General features: G+C 44.0%; 1 protein-coding gene across 1 annotated transcript in view; it reads left to right on the top strand.

The window, feature by feature from the left end:
- LOC134909506 (probable cation-transporting ATPase 13A4) overlaps positions 1-14,943 on the top strand; it is a 369,987-nt gene that overhangs the window by 210,109 nt on the left and 144,935 nt on the right. The window contains exons 17-18 of the mRNA XM_063916443.1: positions 5,422-5,539; positions 13,876-14,000. Coding sequence (XP_063772513.1) covers positions 5,422-5,539; positions 13,876-14,000 — 243 coding nt within the window. The remainder of the gene's footprint in view (positions 1-5,421; positions 5,540-13,875; positions 14,001-14,943) is intronic.

Genomic DNA, 14,943 nt, shown 5'->3' with positions numbered 1-14,943 from the left:
AAATATGTATGTATATATATATATATATATATATATATATATATATATATATATATATATATATATATATATATAGAGAGAGAGAGAGAGAGAGAGAGAGAGAGAGAGAGAGAGAGAGAGAGAGAGAAACGTGTGGTGGCACTCAGAAAGAACGACTGCAGAGGCCTCTGCAGTCGTTCTTTCTGAGTGCCACCACACGTTTCTCTACATGCTCATTCTGAGAGGTTAGGCACCGGACCCGTTGTTACAGCTGCAAGCGTGAGTGCTGGACATTTGTCTTCATATATATATATATATATATATATATATATATATATATATATATATATATATATATATATATATATATACACACATATATATAGGTATCGGTTAGGTTCGGCACTCAAAAGAGGGGAAGAGACGTTTACTTGCTGCGGTGCCCTCAGTGATCAAAATGCAAGATCCATAATAGAGAGATTAGGAAACAGCGGCACTCAGCAGTCTGGAAATCATTCAAATGATCTTTAATTCGGTCCTACGCCGTTTCGGGGACGACACCCCGTCTTCAGGGACAATCATACACAAACACAGAGACAAAGAACAATGCATATATACCCTCCCTAATAGACACTCATTACTGAGATTCAACTCACCTGTCCGGGCGCCGACGGGACCGCCATGTGTTTTCGCGAGTTGTCACAGTCGCTGGGTACTGACGTCATTGCAGTGCATCAGTCAACAAGCCAATCACGGGCATATGCGTCCCGTTGCTAGGAGACTCGCGACCGGCTTTCCCTCACAAGACGTTTCCCTTCACTATGTGCTATACTCACAACACTCTGACGTCCGGCGGACGCACCGGCAGGGAGCCAATCCCTGTCGTTCATGTCACTGTTACTAAGCAACCCCTATAAAGAAATAATAACAATAACAATGTCAATACAAATACACAACACTTAAAAATGCCCAGTTAATTAGACATGGTTACAAAAACAAACACACATACAAGTTAAAAACTGATCATACAGATAACGATACCAGCAATGGTTTACTATCGGTATAGTGGACATATGTTAACTAAATGCCACTGGATATATGTGCCTACTATATTGAACAAACAGTTGAAGCACAACAACAATATAATAAATTATAGAGCAAATTATATTGAGACCTTTGTCAACTTAGATATACGTAACTACAGGAAACATTGGAGGCCTAAGGTTTCGTTTAAGCCCCGTGGTGACAATGTGTTAAGGGTAAAGATCCATCTACTTTCTCGTTGTAGAAGTATCTTATTACGGTCCCCTCCACGATGTGATAAAGGGACATGGTCTATAATGATGGCCCGCATACTCGCTACTGTGTGCCTTGCCTGTAAGCAGTGTCGGGCCACTGGTTGTTCACTGGAGCCCTTCTCCAACGCTTGTTTGATGGCACTGCGATGCAATGCCATCCTCTCTCTGAATTGCCTCTGTGTCTTGCCCACATAGGCAAGTCCACAGGGGCATTTCAACATGTAAATCACATGAGTGGTGGTGCATGTCACCCGATGTAATATTTTGAACTTCTTCCCTGTCAGTGGGTGACTAAAAGTGGTGCCCATCATGAGTGTGTTACACGTGGAGCATCCTAAACAACGGTAGCAGCCAACCTTAGGACGTAGGAAGTGAGATTGCACTGCTTTAGTTAAGGGGAAAACATCTAACTTCACAACCTGGTCTGCAATACTTTTCCCCCTAGTATAGCTAGGCAGTAACCTCGTGCCCGTTACGGCTGGTAACGAGTGATCTGTGTTAACTATCGGCCACAATTTCTTAGCATGTCTGGCTATGGTTGTAGTGGCCGTAGTGTATTGATTTACCCATGGAATCTTTGGGGCCTGTTGTCCCATTTCTAGTGTGGTTTTATTCAATAAAGATTCCCTTGTCTGACTTAAGGCCTTAGCTTTATTCAATAGAAGGTCAGGCCGTGGATAGCCACGTGCTTCAAATTTGGTGACCATCTGATCCATAGTCTCAATAGTCTGCTGTGGGTCAGAGATAATTCTCCTAGCCCGCAGTAACTGTGAGTATGGTAAACCTGGATGAACACAGCAGCCCCTTGATGAACAACACAGCAGTCTGATCATAGGTGTCACAGAAAAATAACAGTATAGCACACTGGGGTATAGCGTAAAAAAAATAAAAATAAAATATATATATATATTATTATTATATTTTTAGCTTTTATTTTTTTTACACTGGGGCAGAGCTCCTTGATGGATGGACACAGCAGCCCCTTGATGGTAGGACAGAGCACCCCTGGAGGACACAGCAGCCCTTGATGGATGGACAGAGCACTGCCGAACGGACACAGCAGCCCCTTGATGGACAACACAGCACCCCTGGATGGACAACACAGTACCTATGCACGAACACAGCAAGGACATGTCTGCTCAATACAAGCTCCACAGCCGGAGTGAAGATAGCGTGATCACCAGGGACCTTTACAGAATCCAAAACCAGTGAGAATACGACAGTGAGAGGATGACGTTTTGTCTCGTTTTGGGATCTGAGTCAGGTGGGAAAACACAAGCCGGACTAAGATCCTGGTTCGGAATGCTATATTTGGGCACTAGACTCGCTCATCTCTAAATGAAATATGATTCTTTAAACAGTGACCTCTTGAGGATGCTGTGTAAAATAACAATAACTTAATTTTTTTTATTTTTTTTCTAGTTCGGCAGCGTTCAGACAGTGTCTGGGAGCTGAGTTAAGTCCCCATGACACAAGTGCGTCAGTAGGGGGGATGTTGTAGTCGTTCCCTAGGGATTAGTATAACGATGGAACTGAGATTGCAGCGTCTCCTGGCCACCTTTCCTCTTAGGTTCATTATAATTGAATAAAAATATGTGACCTTTAAGCCAAGCTGCTTCTGTGTCTGGGATGCAGTTAATTTCCTGGCTGACAGGATTCCAGTGTGTCCGTGTCGTTATTTCATTTATAGGTAAGTTTTACATAGTTGGTTAATTTTATTACAGATGCTGTTTGAAGGTCATGTACAGGCCATTCATTTAATTTAACTTTTAAGGTAAAATTTGTTTTAGTATTATAAGGTTTAATGTGTTAATTAGGAATAAACCAATGGAGCTAGGGCTAGTCTGCCCCGCATGTCAGTGCCACCCCCCACCCCCCACCACCAAAGAAATGCAAAAGCATTGCACAGTGGCGATGTTTTTGCATTTGAGGAGTAACTCCCAGCCAGCGCAGCTCCTGCGGCTGCCCGGGTTGCAGCGGCTGCATATGACATCACGCAGCCTCCGCGGCCTGACCCCCAATGGTCCGGCCACGCCTGCGTTGGCCGGACCGCGCCCCCTAAATGGTGGCTTAATGCTGCCGTCCAGCCCCCTCTTGCCCAGCGACCGCCTCTGCCTGTCAATCAGGCAGAGGCAATTGCTAGAGAACAACGGCCTTCGGTCGTCCAGCATGCGCTGCAATAAACTGCAGTGAGCGATCGGGTCAGAATGACCCCCTTTGTCTTTGCAATATACCATACCCATGTACAGTAACGTGTATTCCAGGGGCAATGCATTTTTTAGTCTTTCTGTAGTCTTTTAATGAAAGCAAAGAGTCACCCAATTGATTTGGGACTCAATTGTGGTAATCTATGCATCAACTCCATATTTTATACTCTGTAGTTTTACCTGGGTCAAAACTTTTTTTTTCTTCAATTTATTTTATTTTATAAATCTAAATATTTATTACATAATAGGTTTTTTACTTGTGTACACAAATCCATATTTTGTTTTTATGGCAATATTGCTTAACTATATGAACCTTGAACACATACATATACTGTACTATACATCCCAACATGGGGGGTCATTCCGAGTTGTTCGCTCGTTGACGATTTTCGCAACGGAGCGATTAATGCGAAAATGCGCATGCACATGGTACGCAGTGCGCATGCGCTAAGTAATTTAGCTCAAAACTTAGTAGATTTACTCACGTCTGAACGAAGAATTTTCATTGTTGAAGTGATCGGAGTGTGATTGACAGGAAGTGGGTGTTTCTGGGCGGAAACTGACCGTTTTCTGGGAGTGTGCGGAAAAACGCAGGCGTGCCAGGAAAAAACGCGGGAGTGTCTGGAGAAACGGGGCAGTGGCTGGCCGAACGCAGGGCGTGTTTGTGACGTCAAACCAGGAACAAAACGGGCTGAGCTGATCGCAGTGTAGGAGTAAGTCTCGAGCTACTCAGAAACTGCTAAGAATTTTCTATTCGCAATTCCGCTAATCTTTCGTTCGCTATTCTGCTAAGCGAAGATACACTCCCAGAGGGCAGCGGCCTAGCGTGTGCAATGCTGCTAAAAGCAGCTAGCGAGCGAACAACTCGGAATGAGGGCCATTGTTGCAATGCAAATCACTCAGGGTATACCTAGTACTTCTGAAATGCCCTTGTTGCCCCCAAAATATCATTGGATTTAAAAAAAACTCATTGGATTGAGCAAATATATGGGAGCCTGCTTACTTAAAAGGGGGCCAGATAATCTAGGTGCGGTCTCTCATCTCCGACATAGATGAGCACACGGATGTTGACTCTTTGCATTGAAATTCTCTGATCAGAGGTCTATCTTCATTTGGATTTTTTAAACCCATGTAACACATTTTATTAAGACAAAAAAAAAAAACATAGTAGGTAACAGTATATAACTGTACAGAGGAATTTTTTTTTTTTTTTTTTTTTAAGTATTGAATATATAAAGGAGACTATATGTATTTAAGATTTTCCAAATACTGGGTACACACATTTAATTATTCACCAATACGTGGCAATGTTAAGGAATGCCTTTTAATTACACTAATAATAGCACTTTCCCCTAAATTGCATGTAGATCACTAAGATGTTTGTGAGTTATTTTATTTATTTATTTATTATTTATTAACAGTTTCTTATAAAGCGCAGCAAATTCCATTGTGCTTTACAATTGGAACAACAGTTAGAGAACAGATCTATAACAGATGTAGAGGTAGAAAGGCCTTGCTCGCAATCTTACAATCTATAGGAAACTAGGTATTGACACAAAAGGATAAATGTTATCTATTTCATAATGGTCCACCAGATTGCAAAGGTTCTTAATGGGCTGTATGATACGGTCACCAGGCAATGTTCGCCAAGGGTCAGGAGGATGTGAGAGTGAAGAAAGACAAAATATGTGAGGTTATATGTGGACTGTACCTAGGGGATGTAATTAGATAGGGAGGCATTGAAGGTTATTTGGTTGGCTCCGGAGTTAGAGGATTCTCTTCCACTGCACATTGCTAGCAAATTCAATTTTGACTCTCCTACATACTGGTTAATAAATCTGGACACTTTGATGGCCAATTTCACTGACAATGGGTGATAAATTAACCCCTTGTTGTTTCCAACACTGGCAACTAAACCTGTCATGTTTCTTAAATAGTTCCACATGGTTTTTCCAAGAAGCTTGACTTCTACACAAAGCAAGGTTTCAGAGTTATTGGATTGGCATATCGATCACTGCAGAATAATGGACTTCCAGATTTACTAGACATAGACAGGTAAAAGTTATGTTGATTTTTAAACTACTGGGATCAATAAAAGTATCATATTGCATTGTCTTTCTAGGCAGCCTCCCACCACTGGTGTTTACTGAGGTGAGTAGGTTGCTGTACAAAAACTTGTCTGTTATGTGGCTGAGTTGTATGATGTTCTGGACCAGTTGTATTAGCTGCACCCTGCAAAGCTACATGTCAGGAACCCTTCTTAACCACTGTATGTGTTAGCATTAATCCAGATGTACGCATTGTTATAGTTGAGGGAGGCACCCCACATTAGCTCCAGATGGGTTGGGGCTGAAATGCTGACAGTTGTGATGCTGGCGTTGATGATAAGAAGAAAAAAAGGTGCAAGATGGAATTGTCCTTGGGCCCTTCCACCCACCCTTATGTTGTATAAACAGGACATGCACACTTTAACTAACCAATCATTTCAGCAACAGGGTCTGCCACACGACTGTGGCTGAAATGACTGGTTTGTTTGGGCCCCCACCAAAAAAAGAAGCAACCAATCTCTCCTTGCACAAACTGGCTCTACAGAGGCAAGATTTCGACCTCATCCTCCGATTCCTAACCCCTTTCACTGTGTACATCCTCCTCCTCACAGAGTATTAATTCATCCCCACTGGAATCCACCATCACAGGTCCCTGTGTACTTTCTGGAGGCAATTGCTTGTACAGGTCTTCCCGGAGGAATTTATAATTCATTTTGATGAACATCATCTTCTCCACATTTTGTGGAAGTAACCTCATACGCCGATTGCTGACAAGGTTACCGGCTGCACTAAACTCTCTTTCGGAGTACACACTGGAGGGGGGGCAAATTAGGTAAAATAAAGCCAGTTTGTGCAAGGGCATCCAAATTGCCTGTTTTTCCTGCCAGTATACATACAGACTTTTTGACATGCCTACTTAGATGCTGTCACTCATATAATCCTCCACCATTCTTTCAATGGCGACAGAATCATATGCAGTGACAGTAGACATGTCAGTAATCATTGGCAGGTCCTTCAGTCCGGACCAGATGTCAGCAATCACTCCTGACTGCCCTGCATCACCGCCAGCGAGTGGGCTAGGATATCTTATCCTTTTCCTTGCAGCCCAAGTGGCGGAAGAAATTGAAGGAGGAGCTGTTGACAGGTAATATTCCGCTTGAGTTGACAATTTACTCACCAGCAGGTCTTTGCACCTCTGCAGACTTGTGTCTGCCAGAAAGAGAGATACAACGTAGGCTTTAAACCTAGGATCGAGCACGGTGGCCAAAATGTAATGCTCTGATTTCAACAGATTGACCACCCTTGAATCCTGGCAAAGCGAATGAAGGGCTCCATCCACAATTCCCATGTACTTTGCGGAATCGCTCCATCTTAGTTCCTCCTTCAATTTCTCCAGCTGCTTCTGCAAAAGCCTTATGAGGGTAATGACCTGACTCAACTGGCAGTGTCTGAACTGACTTCACGTGTGGAAAGTTTGAAGGGTTGGAGAACCTTGCTCAAGACAGAAATCATTCTCCACTGCGCTTGAGTCAGGTGTATTCCCCCTCCTTTGCCTATATTGTAGGTTAATGTATAGGCTTTAATGGACTTTTACTGCTCCTCCATCCTCTCAAGAATATAGAGTGTTGAATTCCACCTCGTTACCACTTCTTGCTTCAGTTGATGGCAGGGCAGGTTCAGGAGTGTTTGCTGGCACTCCAGTATTCGGCACGCGGTGGCAGAAAGTCAAAAGTGGCCCGCAATTTTTCGGGCCACCGACAGCATCTCCTGTACACCCCTGTCATTTTTAAAAAAAATTCTGCACCACCAAATTAATTGTAGGTGCAAAACATGGGATGTGCTGGAATTTTCCCAGATGTAATGCACGCACAATATTGGTGGCGTTGTCCAATATCACAAATCCCCAGGAGAGTCTAATTGGGGTAAGCCATTCTGCGATGATGTCCCTCAGTTTCTGTAAGAGGGTGTCAGCTGTGTGCCTCTTACGGAAAGCTGTGATACATATGGGGTAATTCCGAGTTGATCGCAGCAGGAATTTTGTTAGCAGTTGGGCAAAACCATGTGCAGTGCAGGGGAGGCAGATTTAACATGTGCAGAGAGAGTTAGATTTGGGTGTGGTGTGTTCAATCTGCAATCTAAATTGCAGTGTAAAAATAAAGCAGCCAGTATGTACCCTGCACAGAAACAAAATAACCCACCCAAATCTAACTCTCTCTGCACATGTTATATCTGCCCCCCCTGCAGTGCACATGGTTTTGCCCAACTGCTAACAAAATTCCTGCTGCGATCAACTCGGAATGAGGGCCGAAGCGTAGCCTGCCTAGGAACAAATTGGCATTTGCGAGATGCTGCAGCTGTTGCCGCTGCGGGAGGCCATACATCTACCCAGTGAGCTGTCACAGTCATATAGTCCTTAATCTGCCCTGTTCCACTTGTCCACATATCCGTGGTTAAGTGGACACTATATACCAGGGACGTGCGGTGAGCTAAATGGCTCAGGAGACACTGGCTAACCCAAGAGCCAGATTTACATGCAATATATGAGCCAAAGGGTACATCTGGGCATTATACACAGGTGCTGCAGTATAAACTCCTGGAAATCTGGTGAGTTTTGATTAGAGATGTGTGGAAAGGATACACAGGTGAGGCACTGCCTCACCTGCCATAGACTTTTTACTCCAGAGTTTGGGCTATAAAAATTATTAAAATAATGCAAAGAGGATATTTCAAACAAATTATCAGTATTTTTCATATATTTTATTCAGTCAAAACTCTGGTTTAAACGTAAGTATGACAGGAAAGGCCCTGCCTCACCTGCCTCACCCCACCGCACGTCACTGCTATATACAACCGCATTTTGTAGGACACTGGTGACTCTTTTTCTGACGTCTTTGTACATTCTCGGTGTCGCCTGCCTAGGGAAGTGGAACCTAGATGTGATTTGGTACAGGGGACACAATATCTCCATCAATTGTCTAAATCCCACTGCAATAATGGCACATACCGAACGCACTTCTAACACCAACATAAGTGTCAAGGCCTCAGTTATCCGATTTGCAACAGGATCACTGCTGTCATATTTCATCTTCCTCACAAAGGACTGTTGGACAGTCAATTGCTTAGTTGAAGTAGTACAAGTGGTCTTCTGACTTCCCCTCTTGGATGATGACTCCCAGCAGCAACAACAGCAGCAGAAGCAACTGAAGGCGTACTACTCAAGGATCCTCTGGAGGAATTCCGGTTAGGAGAGGACTCCTCAGTCTTGACAGTGACATGGCCTGCAGGAATACTGACATTCCTGACTGAGGAGGAAGTTGACGTTGAGGGAGTTGGTGGTGTGGCTTGCAGGAGCTTGGGTACAGGAGGAAGAAGGGATTTAGGTGTCAGTGGACTGCTTACGCTCTTACCCAAAGTTTCACAACTTGACACTGACTTATGATGAATGCGCTGCAGGTGACGTATAAGGGAGGATGTTCTTAGGTGGTTAACATCCTTACCCCTACTTATTACAGATTGACAGAGGCAACAGAGGGCTTGACACCTGTTGTCCAGATTTGTGTAGAAATAATTCCACATCGAAGAGGTGGATTTTTTGGTAGTTTGCCCAGGCATCACAATGGGCTTCTTCATCCCACGGACAACAGGTGTCTCCCCGGTGCCTGACTTAAACAAACCACATCACCATCAGAATCCTCATTGTCAACTTTCTCCTCAATGCCAGCAACACCCATATCCTCATCCTGGTGTACTTCAACAATGACATCTTCAATTTGAATATCAGGAACTGGACTGTGGGTGCTCCTTCCAGCACTTGCAGGGGGCGTGCAAATGGTGGAAGTAGCCACCTCTTCCCGTCCAGTGTTGGGAAGGTAAGGCATTGCAACCGCCGACACACTTGGACTCTCCTTGGGGATTTGTGATACCATCTCAGAACATACAGTTCTTTTCTGTGCTCTTTCCAGCTTAACTCTTTTCATTTTTCTAGCAGGAGAATGAGGGCTTCCATCGTCATGTGAAGCTGAACCATCAGTCATGATCATATACCAGGGCCTCAGCCATTCCTTGCCACTCCGTGTCGTAAATGGCATATTGGCAAGTTTACATTTCTTCTCAGACCATTTGAATTTATTTTTTTGGGTCTTTTTACTGAACTTTGGCTTTTTGGATCTTACATGCCCTCTACTATCACATTGGGCATCGGCTTTGGCAGACGATGTTAATGGCATTTCATCATCTATGTCATAGGTAGTGGCAGCAGCTTCAGCACTAGGAGGAAGTGGTTCTTGATCTTTCCCTATTTTATCCTCCAAATTTTTGTTCTCCATTATTTTTTTGGAGTTATATAACACAATATGCGGCACAGGAATGACTAATGGCTGATGGCCAGGACACTACCACTGGTCTGATGCAGCACAACACAGCAACACTGTAAGGGACTTGTTGTTGTTGTTATTATTATTATAATACGGCAGCAGTGGACATATAGCAGCAGCGTATACCACTGTGACTGCCTGGTCACTGGAATGACTGATGACCAAGACACTAACACTGGTCTGATGCAGCACAACACAGCAACACTGTAAGGGACTTGTTGTTGTTGTTGTTATTATTATTATAATATGGCAGCAGTGGACATATAGCAGCAGCGCATACCACTGTGACTGCCTGGTCACTGGAATGACTGATGGTCAGGACACTGCCGCTGGTCTGATGCAGCACAACACAGCAACACTGAACTGATGCAGCAAAACACAGCAGCAATGGACATATGACAGCAAGAGGAAACAACCGCTGTGACTGCCTGCTCATTGGAATGACTGATGGCTGATGCACAGGACACTACCACTGGACTGATGCAGCACAATACACCACCACTGAACTGATGCAGCACAACACAGCAGCAATGGACATATGGCAGCAAGAGGACACAAACACTGTGACTGGACAAATACAGCACAAGACACTACCACAGAAGACACTGAGGACGGAGACACATCCTCTCTCTACACTCTCCAATGTTGGAGTGAAAATGGCGGAGACGCACAGCTCCTTATATGGAATCCAAACCCTGCGAGAATACGACAGCGGAATGATGACGTTTTGCCTCATTCTGGTCTCCGAGTCAGGTGGGAAAACCCGAGCCTGGCTCAGAAACTGACTCGAATGGTGAAGTTCGGTACAGTTCGGTTCTCTGAGAACCGAACCCGCTCATCCCTACTCCTGGTTATCGCCCCCAAAAGGTCCCTTCCTGGCAATCACTCTGCATTGATATTCTCACTGCGAGCGACATCACAAAGGTACCTTGGCATGTGCACAGTGCGATTGCGGTGCATGCACAGTCTACTGATAATTGTTAATCTGCGTGAACATCGGCATTGCGCACAGAGCTGGTCTTAATCAATATGATGCCCTAGGCAAGATTTTGGCTGGTGTCCCCTAGCACCACCGCTTGTTCTGCCTCTCACCCTGCACCCCTTTCCGAGCACCATCACCCCTCACCCATAGCTGTCCTTATTTTGGTGTCCCTACCCCCTTTATTTTAAAAAGGAACAGTGCGCACATTCGGCGCACAGCCCAAAATGGGGTGTGGTTTTGCTGGCAAGGGGCATGGCCACACATTAGTATCCCCAATTCAAATTATGTCACACAGTACTGCAACTTTATTCACATGTTATCATGTGATTGTGTCCCTAATTCACGTTACATCACACAGTAGTACCACTTTACCTTATAAACGTTACTCCTCACAGTAGTGCCCCTTATTCACATTGCCAGGGCCGAAACTAGGATTTTGGGCACCCAATGCAAGGCAGCAATTTAGCGCCCACCATGCACACACACACTTTGGAATCGTGTCAAAAACACAGTAATAAATAGCTGGCAAAGTGACAACCTGCATGCCAATCAGGACCTAGGGCCAATTAAAGAGGAGGAGTACAAACTTTCTGGGGAGGGGTGATACCTAATGTGGGTTATCCTGGCTGCAGAGAGGAGTCCCTAAAACTGTCTGGTGTTGTATATCTGATATGAGCCATGCAATAACTGTATCTCTCTCTCTCTCTCTCACACACACACACACACACACACACACTTGAAGGGGGGGATGACTCCCACTGTCCAACTGCTGTAGGACTACAAAGCCCTGCATGCCAGTCAGGACCTAAGACCACTGTTTGGGAGGCAGCAGCTGTCCTGGCGTATAGACCTCACCTCAGTACCCAGACTAATTATCGGCTGCTGCTGCTTCCTCTTGCCGTTTCCTCCTCTGGTGGAGTTGCCGTGCAGGAAGGAGGAGGCACTGAGGAACAGGCCCGGGGGCAGACATAGTTTACACAGGCACAGGAGCGAGTGTGTGAACGGTCACTCTCGCCCCATTCATGAATGTTCTAGTTGCTGGATGGTCTAGTTTCCCCGGAGTCCACATTGGTGGTACTGAGGAGCTGGGACCTGCAGCGAGGGTTCTGTCTGGGACCCGGCAGTAGGTATCCCCTTGGGGCCCTGTCCTCCTCTGGTGGAGCTGCGGGAAGCGGAAGGCACTGGGGAACAGGCCTAGGCGCAGACATCACTTACACACACAGGAGTGTGTGAGCGGCCATGGACCAGCGCTCAGGAAATAAAAGGAGGCAGCTGGAGAGTCCATGGTCACCTTCCCTGCCCTATTCATTAGCCTTCTAGTTGCCGGGGGGAGTTTCCCAGGAGTCCACATTGGTGTTGCTGGGGAGCGGGTACCTGCAACGAGGGTTCTTGGACCTGGCAGAAGGTAGCCGCTTATGGCTAAGACAAAGGCGTTTCCCAGGAGTCCACATTGGTGGTGCTGGGGAGCAGGTACCTGCAGCGAGGGTTCTTCGACCTAGCAGCAGGCAGCCATTTAGGGTTGAGAGGACATCTCTGCACCCTCTCAAATTCTGCACCCGGGGCGCATGCCCCCTTAGCCCCCACCTAGTTGCAGCCATGACATTACATCACACTGAATGGCCCCTTATTCACATTACACCATACCATATTGCTCTTTATTCACATTAGACGACACAGTAGTGCCCTTTCTAATTCTATATGTAACACCACACAGTAGAGCACCTTATACACATAATGCCACACATTAGTAATACATTTATGCACATAATACCACACAGTAATGCCCTCTACACATATGACACACATTATTAATGTCTTTATAAACATAATGCATACATTATGCCAACCTTTATTAATGTCTTTATACACATAATGTCCGCTACACATATGCCGCACATTATTAATGTCTTTATACATATAATGACACACATAATGTCCCCTACACATATGTCGCACATTATTAGTGCCCTTATACACATAATGACACACATAACACCCCTTACACATATGACACACGTTATTAATGCCATTACACAAATAATGAAACACATAGTACCCCTTAAACATTTGCTGCGCATTATTAATACATTTATACACATGACACGCATAATGCCCCTTACACATATGCCGAACACTATTGCACAACCAACGCACTCACACACAGCACTCACACGGCCACTAACACTGTGACCTCTGCCTCTGCTTTGATGCAGATGTGTCCTCATACATCTTGCCTCTATACGCCATGCAGCAGAGATGCCTGGCGTGAGTCAGCTGGCAGCTCTGCTAACGTTGGGTGCCTTTTTCGATGAAAATGCATCTTATTTGCATTGCTATGTGGCTAGGATGCACAAGCAGCTTCTGCTGATTAAAATGATATGCAGCATGCCTATATACAGTGTGCGACTGCGGCTGTATCTGCCTACAAAATGCTATACACAGAATATAGGCATGCCACATATCAATTTAATCAGCAGAAGCTGCTGGTGCCCAGAGGCATACCAACTGCCCTAGGCATTTGCCTAGTTTGCCTATGCCTAGGGCCGGCTCTGATTGCGCACCAACATGAATTAGGCCTATTGTGCAGATCTCTCTGCAGATCAGATAAACGCTCTCATCTAATGAGCTATTTTTTAGCTACTTTCTTCAATGGAATCGGGAGATCAGGCATCTCAAATTGAAAAGCTGCTCATATGATGCGATATCCCGATCAGACTTTGTAAAGAACGTCTGAAGCCAGTTATCCATCCTGCATACAGTACATACCTATCAGGTAAGTCGAAATCGGGTGATCAGTCCGATACTTGTAAAGGTGTGTACCCAGCTTACCTGTAATGCTATTCATATGTTTTTTTATGTGACAATTGGGTAACTAATACTACACATTCTTTGCATCATGTATAGAATGCAGATATCCTATATGTGTGACTGCTAGTTGATCTGTAGCTTGCATTTCATTTATACTGAAAATTTGATATCTCTTTAAAGGGAAGCAGTTGAGTGTGACCTCATATTTCTAGGCTTACTGATCCTAGAAAATCGACTTAAGCCAGAGACAAGTGCGGTATTGCAGGAGCTCAGCGAAGCCAACATTAGAACTGTGATGGTGACAGGTACTGTATATATTTATTCATATATTTATTGTAATTGATAATAAGAACTGTAGTTTTAGACTGGTAGGTGTTAGAATTCAATACATGTTATAAATCTGAACAATTGTATAACTCTACAAGTTAGTTTAATGATGACCCATCATTATTACTAGAGATGTGCGCCAACCCTTGTAGTTTGGTTTAAATTCGTTGTTGGATTTTGGTTTCGCCAACACTGCCCTCACATGTTTTGGATCTGTATTTTTTTTTTTATTGATAAAACTGCTAAAATCACAAAAGATGGGCTTGTTTTTGTTCCTATAGTATTATTAGCCTCAATAACATTCATTTCCAGTCATTTCCAGACAATTTTGACCACAACACAGCTCATAATATTGTGTTAGAGGTGGCTGATTACTAAGCGTCAGAGCAGCGGAACAAACACATGGCAATTTATAGCACATCTATAGCACATCTATTTTAACAAATGACAACAACTTTATACGGCTACTCTCACAGTGCTTAAATATTATTAGTGTGTAAACACATACAATTTTTTTAAATTTTTATTTGTATGGTTTTTTTTCAACAAATGACAACAACTTTACAGTGTCTCTCACAGCACTTATATTTTTTACTTCATACTGCGACTCAGAGCCATGACTAGACTATTTAGTGACCTGTGCCAGAAAGAGAATAGGTACGTGCCACCTGGTCCCCCCCCCCCCCCTTCCCTTTTTTTCCAATAGGGACATAATGCAAATGCTTATTGGGGAAGGGACATGACAAAAGATCCAAGAGAAAGTTCATGCTATGATACCCCAATATATATATATATATATATATATATATATATATATATATATATATATATATATATATATACATATACACAAAGAAATATGTTGCGTTAAGTCCACTCAGGTCCTTATTATAGCTTCCAAAGCAAGTTCTTTGTCCTTAA

Source organism: Pseudophryne corroboree, chromosome 4, assembly GCF_028390025.1.
Source record: "Pseudophryne corroboree isolate aPseCor3 chromosome 4, aPseCor3.hap2, whole genome shotgun sequence".
NCBI lineage: Eukaryota > Metazoa > Chordata > Amphibia > Anura > Myobatrachidae > Pseudophryne > Pseudophryne corroboree.
The sequence above is the reverse complement of the archived record's forward strand: the minus strand, read 5'-3'. Positions and strand labels throughout refer to the sequence as shown.